The sequence below is a fragment of the Festucalex cinctus genome, chromosome 18, assembly GCF_051991245.1.
Source record: "Festucalex cinctus isolate MCC-2025b chromosome 18, RoL_Fcin_1.0, whole genome shotgun sequence".
Lineage (NCBI taxonomy): Eukaryota > Metazoa > Chordata > Actinopteri > Syngnathiformes > Syngnathidae > Festucalex > Festucalex cinctus.
This window is the reverse complement of record NC_135428.1, coordinates 7,184,588-7,206,247: the sequence shown is the minus strand read 5'-3', so window position 1 is coordinate 7,206,247 and position 21,660 is coordinate 7,184,588. Positions and strand designations below refer to the sequence as shown.

General features: G+C 41.9%; 1 protein-coding gene across 1 annotated transcript; it reads left to right on the top strand.

Moving 5' to 3' along the window:
* The first annotated feature begins 574 nt into the window (after positions 1-574).
* nectin3b (nectin cell adhesion molecule 3b) lies at positions 575-17,422 on the top strand. Its single transcript, XM_077505048.1, has 6 exons — positions 575-733; positions 8,197-8,544; positions 8,641-8,940; positions 9,248-9,365; positions 10,509-10,660; positions 14,005-17,422. The coding sequence occupies exons 1-6, from the start codon at positions 655-657 to the stop codon at positions 14,682-14,684; spliced, it is 1,677 nt and encodes a 558-aa protein (XP_077361174.1). The 5' UTR covers positions 575-654; the 3' UTR covers positions 14,685-17,422.
* The last annotated feature ends 4,238 nt before the right edge of the window (positions 17,423-21,660 follow it).

The window sequence follows — 21,660 nt, the reverse complement described above, 5'->3', positions numbered from 1 at the left end:
TTAATTGCATCTCTGCTTACCTTGCAACAAGCCTCTAATGGGGGGAAGGAGGGCACGTGTAAATAAATGTGACGTCATCCTCCAATAGATAGCTATTTTTCTCCCGATGGTAAATTTCAATTGTCCGTCAAATATGTCATAAAAGTCAAATAAAAATGAATTGTGCACACACACACACAAACAAACATCAGATTAAATCTAAAAAATAAGTTCAAAACAAAACATTCACATATTACAATGTGTGAATACAGGCAGCTATTGCAAGTTATAGACAGGTTGCCTTTGGCAAAGGTGACGACATATTCAGTTAAACTCGACGTTTGCAAAGATTAAAACGATTAGGGACTTGATTAATCAATTGATATTGGGTTTTCAAAAGAGATGACGTAATGTGAATACTAATGGTGCGTTCCTCCGAGGGTAATATTTGCTGTACAGCCACGTTTAAACGTCATTCACTTAATAGGCAGGTGAGTTTTACGTTCCCCCTGTTGTATGTGGCGCAGATGGTACGGTCCGCATGCACTCTGAGTTGTTGCTGAGGAGGTTCCGCTGTGCACTCAGTGCATACCATCAAATTGGCACGCAGCTGTCGCGTCTTGTTGCAAGTGGTTTTCGCTTGATTTAAAAAAAGAAAAAAAAAAAAAAAGGACAATGCTGTCTTTTTCTTACCGATCTTACCTCGGACGACATGGCAAGGTCGCGTTGTTTCTCCTTTTATTTCATCTTACAGGTGAGTGTTTTTTCTTTCTTTATTCATTTTTGGTGTGTTTTACCAACACTTAAAATATAGTTGGATTCATAAAACTTAACTCTCACGCGTGCGGCTAGCAAGTCATTAAGCTAGCTTCCCTCGTAGGTTGAAAGTGCAATTTTTTTTATTACTATTTTATATGTTTGGTTTTTTTTTTTAAATATTGCGAATTTAGCAGGTGCCTCGGAAAGAAATAGCTCAGAGCAAACTTGGCTGCAAGTTGACTTGCCTCGCCGCTCCAGCCGGTGTCACCTCATCAAGTCTGCTCGTGCTCCGACCTGGGGCTTCCATAGTAACACGCCATAGGAACCGCCAAGGAACAGATGCAATGAAATTGTACATACCGCCACCCTGCTGATTCAATGGCAGCCATATTAACTCCTGGACATTATGTGACAAAGTAGCATGTTTCTACCGTATGCACAGTGCACCTCCTTGCAAAAGTAATGGGACATTGGTGCCAATTCATTTCATGTTTGTAAAAGACTTAAAAACAGGTTTACCATATAGATAACTAGAGGCAAACATTTTAAGTTTTTTATTTCCAGCTAGATAACTTAAAACGGTTATTCCAGCCATTGTGGACATGATAAAGTATTCGAAATCATCAGGTGTGCCTGGGGAAATTATCCAATTTCACTTAATTGGTCATTGGTCAGAATTTTTATTTTATTTTTTTGTCACCATGAATAGTTTTTATTTTAATCTTTTCTAGCTAATCAGTGACAGAATAAAATTCTCTTCCACTTTATCCTCATTAATAGTAGCTGCAAGTTTAAAAAGTTGGCCGCAAACTCTAACTCTTTTACAACAAGCAATATTTTGGCTGATAGTCAATAGTTGTTATCAAGCTGGCATTTACCGTAAAATTAAACCTAAAATGGAATTGCGCGTTGTGTATTTAAAACTAAATCACTTTGACTGAATGTTCGCTAGCGTTAATTTAATTGTAGCTGAAGCAGAGCCCAGTGTGTAGAAAAAGCACCCAAAACAATGAAAGCATTATTGCGCTGCATGGACACAGTTGCCAAACACAAACGGCACCCCTGTCCCAACAACAACTTAACAGAGCAATCAAGTAAGTGTCGCTCATAAGAAGCTAACGCTGTTTATCTCACTTAACGCGAAGGCCCACACAGTCCTTTTGCATGATCTTCTAGTGGATGTAGGATTTCATCGCCAAGCCGCCAACATGATCTTGTTAATTCTAATGGTGTGGTATGTGCCGTCCCCAAACACTGCCCTGCCCCCATGTTGACAATTTAGCCAAACAAGTTTTTTTCCTGGCTCAAATTGAAGCAGAGGTGGTAACATCTTGACTATGATGGATGACTACCGATACCAGGTAGCAGTATCGGTGCCTTAATTTTAAGGCACAGGTCTCAAACTCCAGTCCTCGAGGGCCGCAATCCTGCATGTTTTAGAGGTTTATCTCCTCAAACACACCTGATTCATCAGCAATCTCTGCAGGAACCTGATAATGATCCTCATTACGTGATTCAGCTGTGTTTGAAGAGAGAAATCTCTAAAACATGCAGGACTGCGGCCCTCGAGGACTGGAGTTTGAGACCTGTGTTTTAAGGTATCGGTTCTCGCGGTAGTGACCAATACCGTTACAGGCCGCCCTCCTGCAGCCATTTTACAATCAGGAACTAGAAATTATATGAATACAAAGTTACCATGAATTTTTTTGACATTTTTTTTTAAACTACAACCATTACAAAAAACTCGTCTACTGGTACGTATTAAATTGTAAATATAGTTCAGTGTTGTTGTAAATCACTTATGTTTATTGTGTATAATATACTGTTTTTAAGACTTTTGCGATCGCTGGAGCACGCCACCTCTGCCTCGCAACCAGGAAATGGGCATGGCAACGGTTGCTCCATGATCTGTTTCTTCTTTGGTAGTTTACAAAAAAGAAAGCGGTTTCTTCTTCGGTTGTGGCTTCGGGTCTTTCCGGTGCACTGCTGTTGAAATAGCGCCTCCGTAATGGTGCAACACAGCAACTGCAGTTAAAATGCGTTCTGCCAAGCTCAACACAGCTGGAGCGCTGTGTTGAGTGCTATCAGTGGCTCAGGCTCGAGGTGGAAAGCAAATTTGGTGGACAGATAATTAAGATTCGCAAGGTTGTTTAATTTTACACTTGGTGCGTGGCCAAGTTTTGTTGTCTCACTTTAAATGTAATTGATTGAATTCTTGGCAATCAACTAAACAATTAATATGCCAATCCCTGTGTACTTTTTAAATCACCCAACAAACTATGTACACATACTGTACTACTTTCAACAAACAATTGTCGTTCGTCTGTGTCATGTGCCCTGCAATTGGCTGGCAATCAGTTCAGGGTGCACCCCGCCTACTGCCCAGTCAGCTGGGATAGGCTCCAGCACGCCCGTGACCCTCGTGAGGATAAATGGTTCAAATGATGAATGGATGGAGATTGTTTCCCTTTTGATTGATCTCTTAGCGATGGACACATGTACCTCTGTAAAAGCAAGGCCGCTTGTAGAACAGCTGGATTTGTTAGTTGAATAAGTGTAGCCTCCAAATGATGATTCAGCTGCACAAGCCAAGCCCCACTCACTGCTACCTCCACCCGAACACCATCTATTTTATGCTCTGATTCCCACTTTTAGCAAGACTCCCTGCCCTCTGCCAAGACATACATATTTATATACTTGCTGCCACTTACACATGGTTGATGGACTAACTTGAAGTAACTGCCAATGCTTTCTTTATGGAGAACATTTGGGGTAAGAAAGATATGAATCAAATGATCCCACCCAAAGTGTCTCTGACAGCAAACCACATAAAAAGGGAATATCCTTTGAGGGGGGTTGGAAGTCAGTTCAAGTCTCTACTATGGATCCAGGGAATCCTTGGAAAAGCACCCTAAAGCTTTTCTACTAGCATGCTTTGTTAGTAATTTGTCACCCATCGGTAAGTGGGTGCATGTGAAGGTATTATTGTCTAAAGTGAGAACTAGCGTCAGACAGTCCCTGAGGAGCAGCGCGTCCTTGATGCTGGGATATCTGTAATCTTTTCTTTTTCTTTTTTACTGAGTGTGAAGGGGACACATTGTATTACATTTGCACGCCAAGAATCTTCTTTCTGAGATTCCCCTGAAAGCACACGAAGTACGTGCTTATCGTTACGTCAAGCGAGGCTGCACATATGATCAAATACACTTCGCCCCTATTCTCGTCACTTTTTATTCTCAGTCAGAGAAAAACGAGGGCACGCTTATGTAAGGTTGTCATGTCACCAATAAAAAATTTAACGCAGTCGCTATACCTCTGTCATTACATATTCAGAAGTGGAGAAATGCTGCCTCCTTGTTTCGAGTTGTTGTTTGCTGTCTAGCGTTATTGTGTCTGTACTGGAGGGAAAAGTAGAGAAATCAGTTTTGGGGTTTGAAGATCAATCAATCAAACTTTATTTATATAGTATCTTTCATACATTCGAATGCAACTCAAAGTTCTGAACAATTAAAACATCCATACTATAAAAAGAAAAACACCACCCCTTCGCCCCCATATCCCCATGATCGTACCCACAGACACACACGCAAACCACATGGCGGGGCACAGAAGAACCCTGTGAGGAAAGGCACCCAGGAGGAGAAGATAGGGATGTTCGATACCACTTTTTACAGACTGATACCAATAAAAGTACTCGGTTCTTGAGTAGTCACCAATACCAAGTACAGATACCACTCGTACATTTGACAGACATTTAAAAAAAAAAAAAAAAAAACTATAACATAATACAATTTTAAAGAATGACCTAGATGGTTACTAAACGTATTAAACACCTAAGGACAAACATTTTAATGAACCCAATTTAGTAGGGATGGGGAGTCCTGATTCCAGGTATTATCAGGGTGATACCCAGTATTATTTCACGGTATCGGTTCTCATGATGGCTGCCAATACTAGTATTTTTTATCATTGTTTTTTTTTGTTAACATTTTATTTTATCACCAAATGGTTCCATGTTTAAAATGGGCGCTAAAAGTTAAGCATGTGCAGTGCCACTTTGTTTTTGTTTTTTTGTCAGGCCAATACCAGTACTCAACTCTTTAGTCACCAATACCAAGTACCAATACACTTGTATTTTTTTATGCCTAAAATTTCCACACACACAAAAAAAGAATTTTTAATATGGCGTTTTTCTAAAATTACAAAGTATTGGTGTAAATTTCGATTCAAGTGACATTAGTATTCTATAGTGGATCTTCCGAGTCACTTCTAAATGGACCGCACAATTTAAGAATGTAATTATGTGCTGGGGTTGGATCCCAAAGTGAAGACACAATTTTAACTCTGTATTCACATCGAGAGGCGGGGAATAAACTTGACTAGACGAGAAACAATGAGAGTTGCACAGAGGAACAGAGGTAATAATCCGACAAAAACACACATTTCTCAGACAGCTTATATAGACGGTGAATCGGTCTGATTGGTTGTGGCTAGATAGATTAAAGATTCCTGACATCACATAGCGTATTACCAGTTGAAACTAGATGCTGCGACATCAGTTCAAAACACACTTGACCTCAGTTCAAAACAGACACTTGACCACATGGTCATGACCCAAACATAACCCTTGCATGACCCTAGTCATGACAGTAAGATGCCATGGCTCCATACACTTGTAAAACAGCATATTCCAAAATGCTGTTTAGAATAAGTTTAGTAGTTGCTGATAACTGTGAAAAACCAGCCAAGCAGTAACAAATACAACATAATGTAAGTTATGATTAATGAAACTCACTGCATAAAATTGAATAACTGCTTGCCTGGGCTTTAAAAATCACCCAGTTTAATTCAAGCAGCAGACATCACGGTACTTTGGCTTGGGCCCTTAAAATGGTGTCATGTCTCTTGGGTCAAATTCACAAGAAGTTTTAAGCATTTTTGGACGCATTTACTACTGACAAGTGACTGTGAAAAGGCCATAGTATTTCTTTGCAGCTCTTTGCCTGACATAATTATTCTTTTCCAGGATGCTTGCCAATTGGTGATATTTGCCTTCAAGTGAAAATATCATCTGTTTGCACATGTACAATTTGATTACTGCCAGAGGTTTCCAAGTGAATTATTTATGGCTATGAGCATGTGTAGTGATGTACTTTAGTATTGAACCTCAGTTTTGTGTGTGAAACTGTGAATGCCTCGTTTGAGGCAACTAATTAGGCGCACTAAGTGAACCAACATTGCCGCGACCCTGTCACTCTTCATTCAGAATGGCTTCACTCTCCTTGGGGGATGTAGTGATACATTTTATAGGGCAATCTCCTGCCTGTGCAATCGTTTAGCCTACAGCTATTGTGGAGAAGAAAATCAATCAGTAGCAATAAAATGATAGCTTTTTTTTGTTCCCTCTCTCTCACAGTCAGTCCTCCACCAATATTTGAGCATCCAGTCTTTTAAGAGGGAGTTTGGCGCGATGGAGCTGATTTTGGCAAAACAACAATGGAATACTGTTTTGGACTCAGTTGCCGAGCAGCACAGCAGGTTTTGATTAGTCATGATGTTTCCCACGTTGGCAGTTTGTTGCAATTAGTGATGAAGTCCAAGGCTTAGGGACACATTTTTAAATTTTCTTTCATAAAGCTGTGACGTCACTCATCTGTTTTCTCTTAACTGAAATCTTGACGATAGCATCCCTCTCAGTCATAGTCCCTTGCACTTTTCTCTCTCTCTCTCTCTCTCGCTCTCTCGCTCTCTCGCTCTCTCTCTGAGAGGTGATGTCATCTCCACATGTACCGTCGCCTCCGCCGCCTTCACTGGGATCTTGTCGTATCCCTTTTTGCCTTTCCTTAAAAAGATGAGCTTTCGGCTTTTGAGCGGCGGCACAATTGTGACAGAACGACCACGGGTTTGTCGGAAACGAGGACATGCAGAGACGGACCGCTTTCATGCGTTGTCTGGGTGGAGGGAAGCTTGCAGATTAAACGGATTCATCAAATGAACGTTCCCTCTGTCATCTGCGTTTTATTTGTTTAAATGTTTGACGCCTGCTGTGATGCGATCATGCTTTGAATCCCGTCTTATCACCACAAATGTCACATCGCTCTGCGCTTGAAGGGCTATGAAACATTGGACACAACACCATAAATGTTCGTTTGAACAAAGCCCTAGTATGACATATTTTTTTCTTTTCGGTTTGGGGCGTCAAATACATTTTCATTCCAGGCCATTGAATTTTATTTATTTTTTTACAACGGTTACAGCTCTGCTGTTTCAGTGTTGGAAAAAGGGTGTAAGCAGCAAACTATTTGAACAGTTTCATTCAAAAATAGAACATTTTTGCTGAAAATGTCGTTTTGTTTAAGCACAAACCTAAATTGGCTGCTAAACCTATCAAATTTTGAAGTACAATTTTGCCATTTTCAATTTTTGCTCTCAACACAAACTCGTACGTAGGGAAACTGTTACGGTAATCATGAAATATGGTGGCTATATTCAGGATATGCTAACATGTAATTTTTACCTTTTTTATATTTAAAGGGGGAATTTAAGTCAAAATTTCTTTACAATGTTTTATGCGGCCACTCTATAGTTTAAATTAATACGGTATAGTTTAATTTGGTTGAATATGAATTAAGCAACAAAATCCACCTGTTTTTATCCATCTCAGTGGGCGGCCATTTTGCCACTTGCTGTCGACTGATTGTGACATCAGTTGCTCATGGCGCAGGAAACGACCAATCATGGCTCAGTTTGCGTCGCTTGACCAATTCATGAAACGGGTGCGCTTGATTGTCCGTTACTAGAGTTAATTTGACACACCATTTTTAAACTTAGACTGTTTTAGTCCAGTTTCAATCACGCTTGTTAGTTTTCATCGTAGTTGGTCAACCTCATCCCGTTTTAGTCCGTTTTTAGTTGACTATAAATGTATTTTACCCTTTCTTGACGTGCTATGGGAAAGATGGACCTTGTCAAGGCGCTACCCCTGTACGATCTGTGACGCGCATGCGCAGAAGATCGGCCATCTTGGATCGCTAACTACGGCAAACACAAACGCGTTCACACACACACAAAATGAAACAGACATTGCGAAAGATACAGGACAGGTGCACGTTTTGTATTGGGGGAGGGGGGTGCTTTTATTTTCAATTGGAAGTTAGTCACACTACAAGATAAAATGGCCACCCCCTGAGATGGATTGAAACGGGTGGATGTAGCTGTAATTCATATTCCACAATCATATTAATCAGAATGCCATGTTTAAACTAGTGGGGGCGCATAGAACATGTTAACATTTTTTTTACTTACCCTTAGGGTCCCTTCTGCCAATATCACTTGAAAATGTTTTCTTTTTCTGTATTTTATTTTATTTGAAGGACCACTTAACTTGTAGAGACGGCATATGCGAGTTAGTCTTGTTTCTGTATTTGGGTTCTTCATTTTTTCATGCGTCTTTGTCAGGGATGTTGGCCAGTCAGGTGGTCGTGCCCCACCACGTGAGCGCCGTGCTGGGGAAGAACCTGACGCTGGAGTGCCAGGTGGAGGTGACGGCCAACCACACGCTCACGCAGAGCTCTTGGGAGCGCCATTTGCCCTCCGGTGCTGTCACGGTGGCCGTCTACAACCCGCGCTACGGCATCTCCATCTCCCCGGAGTTCAGCCATCGCTTGTATTTCCGCTCACCATCGTTCCATGACGCCGCGATTGTGCTGGAGAATGTGGGCTTTGCCGACATGGGCATGTACACCTGTAAGGCTTCGACGTTCCCACTCGGGATCACTCAAGCCTCCATGACTGTCAGTGTGCTCGGTAAGCATTTCAAGCACATGCACGTAATAAAATGCCGAGTTTCTTTGTGATTTGTCCTCAATGAAATGTTTTAATTTCATCCGTTACATTGATAAGTGGAGCCCAAAGTCTACGTGTCCGCCGGCTCGACGGCGCTGATAGACGGCAGCAACGAGACGGTGGTGGCCACCTGCATCGCCGAGCGTGCCCGCCCCCCCGCCGAGGTGTCGTGGGAGTCCAACCTTTTCGGCCAATCGGAAGTGCAGCTTTTCGACGACGTCAACGGAACCACCACCACGCAAGTGCGCTACCTTTGGCAGCCCACGCGGCACACCCAGGGACACACGCTCACCTGCGTCGTCCGCCACCCGGCTCTGCTCAGCGACTTCAGGGTCCCCTACCAGCTTAATGTGCAGTGTAGGTGCATCTATCAATGAAAGGAATGATGTTGCTTTTGTTAGGTTTTGTTTTTTAAATCACGTGAAGGAGTGTTTGGACCTTTTAGAGATTTACTGGTAAATGGCTTGAGGCTGTAAAAATTAACTCTGTTAAAGGCAGGGTCTGTCGTTTTCATTCAGGAAAATGCACTTTTTAAATACAGGATGTACACACTTTAACTCTTTCCCAGTCTACACATCTGGGCTTATGTTCATGTTTGGTGATTTTTTTTTTCCTAAACAATATCTGGTTTTGTAATGTCATCAGCTTTGTCTCTTTGCTGCAGTTGCTCCTGATATCTCTGTGGTGGGATACGATGGAGACTGGTATGTGAGCCGGGACAATGTTCAAATGACGTGCAAAGCCAATGCAAACCCACCAGCTCATCACTTCAGATGGATCAGGTGTGTGTCTATAAGTACACAGACTAACCTCCCCAACTTGTGCAAGTCATTGAGATCCAAAAAAAAAAAAAAAAACTACCAAAAAAATTGTCTTCCCAAAAGTAATGCTCGATTTTGATTGACGATGGTTATTGTGGTTGCATTCCATCTGAATCATGATTGATAAACTGAGATTGTGCAAGTTGTCTTTGTTGTGGTCCAAGTTTATATATTTGTTATTGTGAAATAGATGTCTTTTTGTCTTCCAATTTGAAGTTTATGTGAAGTCATTGCGATCACTCTGTCCTGGGCGGCAAACATAAACAGTCAGCATCTTCTATTAATTGTTGACTTGGAGCTTTAGTGCCGCCAGCTTTACAAATAAATCCACAAAAAGTGTTGATGTGGTACTGTTTGCAGTGATGTTTGCTTAACTTGTCATTTACCCGCAAAATATTTAGTTAGAATAGTCAATTTCCCCATCAGTACTAGGGATGTAATGATATCCAAATATCACGATATGGCCACGATACACGATATAATTATCACGATATTGTGGGGAAAATGGCGATACAAAAAAAAGTCACAGTATTGAGAAAGAAAAAAAAAAAAAAGACCTCCTACTAAAAAAAAAAAAATATTGTGCTTTTGTACAATACGGCAATGACAAATATTATAAAAATATTATACATAAAAAAAAATATATATATATATATATATATATATATATATATATATATATATATATATATTATGGCACTTACTCCACATATTAACTTGGTTCACAACATATTACGTTCCCCGCTATATAAAGATGACTTGACTTGACTCGGATCATTAGTGTGGATTTGAAACATAGAAGGGCCAAAACATGCCTTGTGAAATTAAACTGCACTTAAAAAAAAAAAAAAAAAAAAACTAGCCACCAGAGGGTGCTAAAACTAGGCAAATAGAAATCAACCTGACTTTGTTTTTTTGTTGTTTTTTTTTTTTTTTCTTCTTTTTAACAGTTGTGTTGCTTTTAATAGCGTGACATGTTCGACGATATATTGTGGGAGATTTAATATCGCAGTATCACGATATTGTCGGTATCGTTACATCCGTAATCCGTACTTTCAGACTAGCGACATGTTGACGAAAATGCTCTTGCTCTGTTGGTTCCAGACTGGACGGCGAGATGCCAGAAGGCGTGGAAGTCCTGAACAGCACGCTGATTTTCCTCCGTCCTCTCCAGAGGAACGACTCGGGCGTTTACAGGTGCGAGGTTGCCAATGACATCAACCTCCGCAGTCGGGACGTTCGCATTCTCATACAAGGTGAGCGCACCGCAACACGTCTGGCTCCGATTTGCCTGAGGATGCACAATGCACGCCGCCACGCTTCATTGAGAGTATTGCTTTGTGGGATGCGCTCCTTTTTTTAGCTGAAATGTGACTCTGCCTCATTCCTGTTCTGTTTGCCAGCTGCTGGCAGCCTCCAAGGGCGAATTCACCCGCATGTATGGGGCACTTATAATACTTGACCTATAATTGCTTGCTGATGATAAACATTAACACCCCAGATGTTCATATGGCACGTTCTTGGCATATGAGTAACTAGTAACGACTTCTTCTGTTTGTGTGTTTTTGCTTTTTTTTTTTTATTTTATTTTATTTATTTATTTTTTTTTATTTTTTTTAATTATTTTTTTTATTTTATTTTTTATTGCATTTTCTCTTTGCTTGGCCTTGAAATGTGTCGTGTGTTCTGTCATGCAGGAAGAGGCAAAAGTCTTCACTAGCCTGACTGGGATGATGTCTCCCTTTCATAAAACATTAACTGGTTCTTTTCAACTCCTATATATTATTTATAATACACATTCTATTTTCTTATGAGAGGGGCTGTGCAGATATTCACAAGATTACATGTTGGTTTACTCCTTGTTGTCTGTCAGTGTGTGCACACATTAATTGACCACCTTCCTTGAATGTTTTCCATTCATCCACATAAAGATGACGGACCTCCGGGTTTGTGGTTTTAACCAATCAGAAGTGAATGTTTGTCTGATCTTCTCTGGCACTACTTTGGCTTGTAGACTGTTTTCATTACTTCAGTTGCTCCATCTATTTTTTTAAATTATTTATTCTTTGGCTTTGTGGTTCATATCATTTTACACTTGTATTAATGTTGCAATACATTAGGGCAGTGTCTTTAATGTTGTCAGTCCTGTGAATTTCCCCAACAATTACAAGTTCAGCGTATGTGATTTAAGCAGGAAATTGAATGAAAATGTAAACATTATGGTCAAACTGTTTTCTAGCCAACATGAGCTCAGTGTGCAGACAGCTACAGCAATGCACTCTAATGCACAAACATGGTAGCCACTAGCCATGCCGCACCGAAGCTGCTGTAATTCATTGCTGTCGTGACTACACAGCAGTTAGGGCATCAATTAAAAGTTCATTCCTGAAAATGAATAACTGACAATCAGACTGGCAATGTTAAGCAGAGTAATTTAAAAATCTACGCAGTTGTTCATAGTTTTTTGTTAAACTGCATGTAAACACAAGACTGGAAAGATGTCGTCATAATTTATGTATTCAAGAAAAATATAAAGATCTACCAACTTGTCAGTACCATCTTATCTCTGCAGAATCCCTCCTGGGGATGCAGTCAAACTGAATGAAGTTGAATTTCCGAAAGTTGTTTGTTCTTGTCCTACTTTACGGCTGTTATAGTTGCACGCAAAAAAAAAAAATCGCTGGCAATTCAGTTTGCTTGTCACCTCAACAATTCCTGAGACATAATACAAGATACTTGAACATGAATATACTATTTTAATGGAGTTTTGTCAGTCAGATTTGTTTTGTTTTTAAAAGGTCCTACTACTGTAAAGAAAGCATATCAAGCATGATTTTCGTTTTGGTGTACTAATAAAAAAAAAAAAATTCCCTTTTGAACCTGTAAATGCTCTGAAACAAACTATTCTTGGATACGGTTAAGCCTTCTGTTTGGATTTCAAATCCGTATTTCTCATTCAAAATAATGAGAAGGCACTTAAGGACATGCAAAACATCAAACTTGACTTGGAACCGACGCCGCATGCAATAGCTAGCTAGCCATTGGCTCGTTAGCATCAAACATTACATCAACTCCAGTGTGTGGCCCCAAAAGGTCTGGCAAGTAGATAATTATGACTTCCTCTGTTATGAATGATGTTCTGAGCCTCAGCAAGAGTTCTCTAAAAGGTAGCAGTAAACATCCCTGCGGTGAGTAATGGAGAAAATACAATTTGTCAAGCCAGGCAAACCACCCACTCATTTGAAATGCATCCAGTAGTTGTTCTATATGGCCAAAGTTGTTCCATGTTGTTGAACCTCTGGTCTTAACACCACAACGCAAGAAAACTTTTGCCTTGCTTTTTATTACCTTAGTGCACTTCGGATTTTCCTTCTTTCAGCTGTCATCACTTATCTCTATGTCCAACCATTACATCTAATCTCATATTTTAAAGACCCTGTAAAGTGAATTCACAGATTTATTTTGACTAAGACCATACTCCTAAGTTGTGAGGATATAGTGTTAAGCTTTTTCACCATTTTTCCACAATTTTTTTTTTTGGTGGGGGCGTGGCTCGTGATGTAGTCTCCCCTCTCCCATATACTGTAAGAACCTGAGCCGTATTTTGGCGCAATTATGACTTGCGGGTTAGTTAGCTCTATGCTTGCACCCTGAAAATGAATCTTCCCTTAGGATAGATGGTATGCTGGCGTGCCTGCTTTAGAGTGCCTCATTGTATGCTTTGAGTTGTGCACGTCACTGAGCTGGATAGAAGAGCGAGGTGGTAGTGGGGGGGGGGGGACTTTTTCAGCGTTTTCAGCTTCAGCTGGCATGGCCACTTTATAGCGCCTTGTCGCAGCAGGAACGTGCAAACATAGGCTTTAATCAAAAAAATAGCTTCCAGAGCACAAACGTAGTTATGCGTAGCTCATAAGAATAATCCATATTTTCATTGTTAATTGACAGTTGAGCGGTGAGTCGTTTTAATGTATTCAGCAAAGGTACCCACGGCGTTTGAGAGCAGAGAAGGGCTTGTTTTTTTTTTTTGAATCCTCATGTTTTGTTGATTCAAATTTGATAAAGCTAACTCTATAATGTAAAATTTGGAAGACTTTCACTTTGCAGGGTTTTTTTTTGTGGTTTTTTTACCATAATTAAAACCAAGTTTACACACACTTTGTCCATTGGCTGACTGTAGTTTAGTGTCCCTACTGTAGGACAGTGTTTCCCAACCTGTTTTGAGGCAATGCCCATGTTTCACATCAGAAAACCGCCAAGCCAAACCAAAATATCACAATAACTGTGTATATATAGAGAAATAATGATCTCATCTGTTTACTTTCAAACAAACTGCACCGGTTAAATTAACCACAAAAGATACTGATGGAAAGCCATGTCATACCATCTAGTGAGATTTCATTTGTTTTGCCTGTGACCGTTGCTGACATGGATGACCTCAGATATACGTTATTTGTATTAAATCAATATTTTCTGACCAATTAAGTGAAATTGGGTAATTGCCATGCCACAGTGTTTGGGAATCACTGCTGTAGTCGAATGTAGTTGCACTGACATTGTGCTTATGTGTTCATCCCCACCCCCACCCTCTACTCCCCATTAGATCCTCCCACCATGCCTTCCACCATTACTGCTCCTGTCCTCTCTGGTTCCCCCTCCTCCTCCTCCTCCTCCACCCTCGTGGACGAAAAGCTTCACGTTCATCTCAGCTCCCCGACCCTCGAAGCGCTACCTGAGAGTAACCTGGGCACCGTTGTGGGTGGGGCAGTGGGCGGGGCCCTGTTCCTGCTGCTACTGCTGTGTCTGGCCGGCGTGTGCTACCTGCGCAAACACCAGTCCTTGCACGGAGACTGCTACGCCAAAGAGTACCCGGGCCCCGGCGACCTCCAGAAAGCCGCCGGCAAGCCGCACGAGCTCCAAGCCGCCAAAACGGGCGGCGGCGGCAGCTCCCACCGCCGTCAGGACCACGACCGAGAGGAGTGGGGAGGCCGCGAGCCGAAGCGCCACTGCAGCTACGGCGGCGATGAATACCCGTCCAACGGCTACACGCGGGCCATGAGGGAGGGCGGTCACCACAGCAACCAGCAGAATCCCCAGCAGGGACAAACGGAGTATTGTAGTCCGCAGCAGCAGCCCAGGAGGCCCCCGTACACGCACTCTCCCAAACCCACGAGGAACGGCTCCCCCTACGTGGCCAACAAGTGCTACGGCGGCGCTCCGGAGGGCGATTACGTCTCGCACAAAGACGGCTCGCTCATCTCTCGCAGGGAGTGGTACGTTTGACCAGCTGGCCGCTCCTCGCGTGCTGATCGCCACTTTACAGAATTTAGCAACACTTGACTTCTCTTCTTCAAAATACCTTTTGCACCCTGGAAGACACTTGATTAGGCTCATGATGCGAATGAGCCTCGCTGTGGCTGCGTTGCATCTGGAACCGCCACTTTGTCCAGTCACTAATTGTTGTCAGGTGAGGAAGCCCCTGGTGGCCTTGCTTTCTCATTTGCACATACCAATTTGTTTGGAAGACCTGCGACCTCTGAACACACGACGCGGAGGCGAAAGGCCGGACCAAAACCTGATGAACATGTCGCCATGACTCTCTGCTATTCAGGAGGTTACTGGTCCTGACCTCTCGTTTATGGAAGTCCACTTAGTTGCACTGCCTTTTGCCATAGCCTCAGTATTTCTTTCGAATAACTTTCTGTCTGTGAATAATCCCCGCCGGAATTAATTTGAGGCCTTGCGAGCTTGAGTTAATGTTCTTGGAGGAACCTCGACTGCTGTTGTGTATAGGAAAGTTGAAGGGAAGCCAGGTCACTGCCACCAGCAGACGTGAAGTCTCCGTTTGTAAATGTGACGAAGGGACCCGCCATGGTCCTCCATTTAACCTCGTGAGTTGGGCCCTCTTTTAGTTTACAATACCTCGACATGACAATAGCTGTTGGACAGTTTGCACTCTGGCACAGGGCCAACTGTAGCCACTTGGGGGTTGTCGCTAACATGGCCGCCATCGCAGACCTGAATACAGTATTGGGTTGCATGGCAGTGGCACTACTGCTACTACTGCTTAATAATTTGCTGTTAACAGTAGTTATGTTCACTTATCAGATTATTGTCATCATTGCAGGTATAAGTTTGATGGTTATGATATCCAGACAAATCTGTGACTTTTAACTGGGCCCACTATATGGTTTCTATGCCATTGGAGTTATGGAATTTGGTTCACTCATTCTTTGTTTTTTGTTTTGACGCACTAATGTGCCTGAGTGTTTTTTTTTTGTTTTTTTCCTCTCTTCTTCAAAAGTCAGGATATCAAATCAGGAGCTCTCTGAGCTGTTTAAAAGGAGGAGGTTGACCCCAAAAATGTCTTTACAATATGTTCTATGCTGCCACACTGCTCTGAAGATGGTGTTATGGATAATATTGCATTTGTGGAATTTTGTTTTTATCCATTTTGCTACTTGCTGTTGATTGACAATGACATCATAGTTGCTCGGGTTTCAGTTAAGAACCAATCATGCTTCACCTGTTTTCTGACAACCAATCACGGATCGGCTTCAGAAAACGGGTGAGCCGCGATCGGCTGTTACCTGAGCTCTGAGTAACTGTGATGTCGTTTTCAGCTGGCGATGGCAAAATGGCCATCCACAGAGATGGTTAAAAACAGGTCATTTGTGGCTTAAGTCATATTCCATAAATGCAATATTAGTCAAAATGCCAACATACAACAGTTGGTAAATGACATTTTTGGGGTTGACTTCCCTTTGAAGTATTTTGGCACGTGCACTTACCAGACGGGACGGAGGAGATTTGACAATCTGCCTCTTGCACAGTAGTGTTTCTAAACGGTAGCGTTTGTCACCTTTGATATGTGCTCAGAGGCCAAATATTTGCTTGCGTGTAGAAATGACATGCGTAGATCAGTCTAGATGACGATGTCGTAGCATATTAGTTGAACACAGGGTCCTGTAGCTTGAAACGGAAAGACGCGTCAGCCACTTAAATCGTAGTCGTCCGATGGGCGTTAGTTAAATCGATGTTATTGACTATCGTGCTGTGATTAGGCAGCCATCGTCGTAGTGACATGTTGGCCAGTGCAACTCATGTCGTTTCTGTGAAATGAAATGCTAGAAACACATGCTCCTTTAGTTCAAAACTAACTTCAAGTCTTCATGGCCATATCGCCCAGTTTACCTCCAGTGTTTGTAGAGTCGAGTGCCATCTTTTGAGGCCATTGTTGCCAAACTAGTACTCAACATGTTTTTTCCTTTACGTAGAAAGACTTCGAATCATTCTGGACACAAGCTGGTGTAGGGAAGATATTAAATTGCCCCTCAGACAACGTTTGCATCTTGGGGGGGGGGGGCTTAAGAATCCAATCTCATGCTCGTCTCCAAATTGCAGCCATATTGTGTGCTGCAAAGATTAGAATTTTCCCGATGTGACGTTTTCATGGTTGGGCAGCAAAATAAGCATCGTGGCCATCTCGGTGTCCAGGCAAACATCCGTGCAGGTAACAGAAAGCACGGCTGCCTAATCCCGTCGTTTTGCTTCTATGCACTAAGGCGGAAACTTCACTAATCGATTTTTGCGGCCCTTGCATCTGAATTCATCAAGTTTGCGTGAGTGAAGCTACGAGACACCTTGAAAAAATGATCTAGTGCCTTAGAAGATGTTTAATTGTTACCGTATTTGTAGTTTTCCTGTTGACGCTTGGTGCCATTTCCGTTCTCAGTGCCATATATTCACCGTATACATGACAGAGTATTGCAAACCCACTATAGGCACTAAAACACACTTTTGTTGTAAATGAGTTCTCTGGTTCACAGGTAATAGTACCACAGTAAATAAACACTGTGAGTAGTTTACGTTTGATAAGCACCTTTTTCGTTGTTTGTATATAAATATACAGTATTCAACAGGAATGTAAGTTAATGGAAAGAAATATTTATGTCAGTGAAATGTTGATTTGTTGTTCTTTTTCCAGATACTTTGTCTCAATAAAGCACCTTAGCACACGAGTTCTTTTCTCTCGTCTTCGGCTCTTTGTGCTTCAATAAATGACATCATCTCTGGCTCCCGAATGCTGCATAAGACCACCCCCCCAATCCGCTCCGTCAGCCCTCCCCGCCTCCCTCCCCGCTCCTTCAGATCCAGTATGCACATCTGGGACGCTGCCGATGATGTAATGCTTCCCCGCTTCATCTTCATTACCGTGTAGTCTCTCGGAATTATCTGGGATTACACTTATTGTCGTTAACTGGAATACGCCCATTTGTTTCGCCGCTCTAATTCGGGTTTCCAGTGTCAGATTTCCCTTTTTGGATTCGGCACAAAAAGGCCCTTGTGCTCTTTTTGCGAGTTCGCCCCCCCGCGTCTCGCTCCCCTACTGTCTAGCAGCTGGTAAAATTAAACGCTGAGTGTTTGTCTGGCCCCGTGTCCCACTCTCCAGCCCATTGACTGTCCCCATGGCAACAAGCTCATCTGGGGCTGCTTCTCTTCTTGCTACCTGGCCACAAAATCTGGAAGGGGTGTGGGGAGGCGGGGATGCCGGGGAGCACGATGCTGGGAATGTCCCGTTACCCGCCACCCACCTGCTGCATGATTGCATTCATCACATGGGTTTGACCTTGACCTTGTTGAACTTCCCTATGAAACGGTGTCATCTCTGATGACCTTGCCATGCAAAGGTCACGAGCGCCGTTTTCACTCTTGACCTTGAAACGCTTTGATGACCGCGCGCCAATGAAGTATCTCGACTCACGTTTGACCCGCCTTGACGTACTCGTAGACAAAATCTTTGAATTAGCATTTGGTTGAAACGTGCCCGTTTCCAAGGTTACTTTCCCCGCCAGACAAAGAATAAGAGCCGACGGCTCTCGGAGCAACGTGGGATCAAATGGTCGCCACCTTTTGAGCTTGAGCAGCAAAATTGCAATAACGGGTTAAAACGGAGGCGCTTCACCTTCACTGTTAATGATGACAGCATCTGATCCTACAGGATTGTTGTGACCTTTGACCCTGCCGTTGAGCATTTAGGGAATGGGACTGTCCTGACCTGCTCCCTTGAGTCTCTTCTTTAATTCAGTCTGCTTCTCCTTTACTGTCAACTCTTTGCTGGTTACACAGTCACCATGTACAAACGTATAGTCGAAAAAATGTCTGACAAATGTTTTGTTTTTTTGTTTTTTAATTTAATTTATTTAATGAAGCCAACTCACCCAAAAATTGACATGTTCTATGCAGCCCCACTGTCAATTCGGATTAATATTGTTTGGGAAATACAAGTAAGTATGAGTTCAGCAGCAGAGTCCTCCTGCCTTTTTATCCATCTCGCAGCCATTTTGCCAATTGCTGTTGACTAAAAATGACATGACAGGTGCTCAGGTAACGACCAATCATGGCGCACCTGTTTTCTGAAGCCGAGCAACCAATCATGCCTCATTTGTTGTCTGAAACTATGCTATGATTGGTTGTTACCTGTGCAACTGTGATGTCATTTCCAGGCAATAGCTGGTGGCAAAATGGCCGCCCCTTGACCTGGATAAAAATGGGCATATTTTGTTGCTAACCTCATATCACACAAACACAATATTAATCAGAATGTCATGTTTAGACTAGTGACAGTTTGTAAAGGACATTTTTGGGTTGATTTCGCCATTAATGACATTAAAATGCCCGCAAGTTAAACACAAACTACACTCTAAAAAGAGAATTGTTGAACCAACTTTAATTGCTTCAAGTGAATTAAGTTAATCCAAGTTTAATATATTAAATTGAATTACGAGGTCATTAAGTTCAATCACTTGAGTACATTGAACTTAATGTTAATTTTGGAATATCTTAATTCAGTTGTTTGCTACCACTTGAAGCAATTAAGTTGGCTTTTTAGCGTGTACACAGAACTGTATTTGGCCACTGATGTTTAAAAAAAAAAAAAAAAAAACTACCCTTAGCAACATACTAGAAAAAGAAAGAAGTACAGTATATCCAAAGTTAGTACTTTAGTGATCTTATTTGCATATTCAAAATGGAGCAAAAAAATAAACATTTAATTCAGATGAACTAAGAATGACCTTTTGACCTGGTCGGCAGCTGCTGCCGCTCTCCCCCTGCCACTCAGCGAAGGTCAGTCATCGCGCATTACAGCGGGGAAGGTTGACGAGCTGCATTTTTTAAAGGCGCTCCGATCAAGCGGCGCGGCCCGTCGTGTCGTAGTTCAGCCGCCGTCAGGGCGAAAGCGGCGGATGGAGGTCGAGATGAAGGGCACCGGGAAGCTCCAAAAGTCCACACTTGTCCGCGTGCGTCGTGATGGAAGCGGTATTTAAGATTCATTGCGGCGCATTATTGATCCCCCTCCACCTCCGCCGCTAAATCAACTGTATTTGACCCTTGAACGTGTACTTTTCCTCCTGTCACCTTTCGTCCTCCGTCGGCCTTGCTGGCTGTGTGTGCCGTACTCGCAGTTTTACGCAGGCCTGTTGGTGGGCTTGTGACATCATGAATGCATCTTAATCACTGTTAAGCCTTAATCCCTTGTGGGGGGGGGGGGGGGGGCGGCGTGGTGCGTATGCAAGCATATGGTCTAACAAAGCAAATTCAGCAGACATTACAACAGTATTTAAGCTCCACGCACACAATAGGGTGTGATGGAGGTGAGCAAAATGTGGTCAAAGAAACATTTTGGAAGGCTCACTAATACAAAAAATTATAGTTTCATTAACTTATTTTCACTTCAGTGGTCTATGCCATTTGTGTAACCTAGCGTAAGAAGTGATAAGGCAGGGGTGTCCAAACTTTTTCATTTGAGGGCCACATACAGAAAATCAGAAGGACGCAAGGGCCATATAATGTTATGAAGAGAAATTGTTTAGTCCTAAAAATTGTACAAATAATTTTTGCATATTTAGAAAAATGCTACAGTATATAAACCAATTTATTTGTAATATGGTAGTAGTGTTATTATAGTTTTGGAATTTTTCATTTTAGTTAGTTTATATTAGTTTTCAGGGTAGTTCTGTTTTTATTAGTTTAGTTCTTTAAAAAATGCTTAGTTTTAGTTTAGTTTGTCAGTTTCAGTATTAGTATTAGTTTTGTTTTTTGTTTTTTTGTTTTTTTAAATGTGTATTACTACTGCGCAATATTTAAAAAACACCATGGGAGCAACATTATCTGAAGGTGCTTTTCTATTGGCTGCTGCTAGATGACGTCACTTCTGTGTGGCATACTTTCAAACGTCATTATTCTGGTTTATATCAAAATACATCTCTTAAAAATCACATTTAAAATCATCCCCAAAGGCTCATGCATTCAATTAATTACCAAAGACGAAAACGAAGGACGTTTGCTATAATTATAGTTTTAGTTAGTTTTGTAAAAATGTAGTTTGTTTGTTTTCGTTTTTTTTTTTTTTTTTTTTTTTTTTTTAAAGGACTTTCGTTTTTATTTTATTTTTGTAACAATATTGTTTTTTGAATTTTAGTTTTTCCCTTAGTTTTAGTTAACTATAATAACCTTTAATGGCATCAGTTTTTCCTTCTTACTTTGACCATCTCTAAACATTTTTGTTTTGTTTATTTTATTTAAACTGAGTCAAATGCCATTTTTAGCATATGTCGCGGGCCACTGAAAAATGGACGGCGGGCCGCAAATGGCCCCAAGGCCATAGTTTGGACACCACTGTTATAAGGGATAAATAATATTTGGTTTTTACAAAGTTAAGCGAATATAAAGAGAGATACAGTTTAAATGTTGAGTTTGTCATTTCCAGAAGGTTATCACGTCATCTTGCCCGCATCTGACAGCAGCTCTTGTGACCACTCAAAGTGTCTTTCTCCTCCCAGAACAGTCTCGGGCCGAAAGGTCAAACTCCCTCGCCATGGCCGGGGCGGTGATCGGCGCCGTCCTCGCTCTCTTCCTCATCTCCGTCTTCATCATCGTCCTGGTCACGGCCCGCAAGGCCCCGCCGGCGGCCTTTTCGGACAAAGTGTAAGTCACAAAAATCTGACTCAACCAGAAAAAAAAAATGACTGATGAAAAATGATTCCCCTTGAGCCTTGGCTGAGGCCTGTCAGCGCGTTCGCTTGCGCCGCTGGGGTGCCAAAGAAGCTTGTGAACAGATCGTCCTTTGTCTTATTTTGTGCACTTGTTCTCCTGTAAAAACGCTCAATCCTGATGCTGGTTTAAGTGCTTAAGGATCGGTTTGGATGAATTAAGCTTCTTTTTAATATTGAAGTCCACGCCGCTGATCCAACTTGCA

What these genes read in the sequence shown, in the direction of transcription:
- nectin3b (XM_077505048.1), top strand. Translation starts at nt 655, where the DNA reads ATGCTGTCTTTTTCTTACCGATCTTACCTCGGACGACATGGCAAGGTC. An exon ending in CCTTTTATTTCATCTTACAG is followed by an intron (nt 734 to 8,196) that starts GTGAGTGTTTTT and finishes CGTCTTTGTCAG; the next exon opens with GGATGTTGGCCAGTCAGGTG. An exon ending in CGTTCGCATTCTCATACAAG is followed by an intron (nt 10,661 to 14,004) that starts GTGAGCGCACCG and finishes ACTCCCCATTAG; the next exon opens with ATCCTCCCACCATGCCTTCC.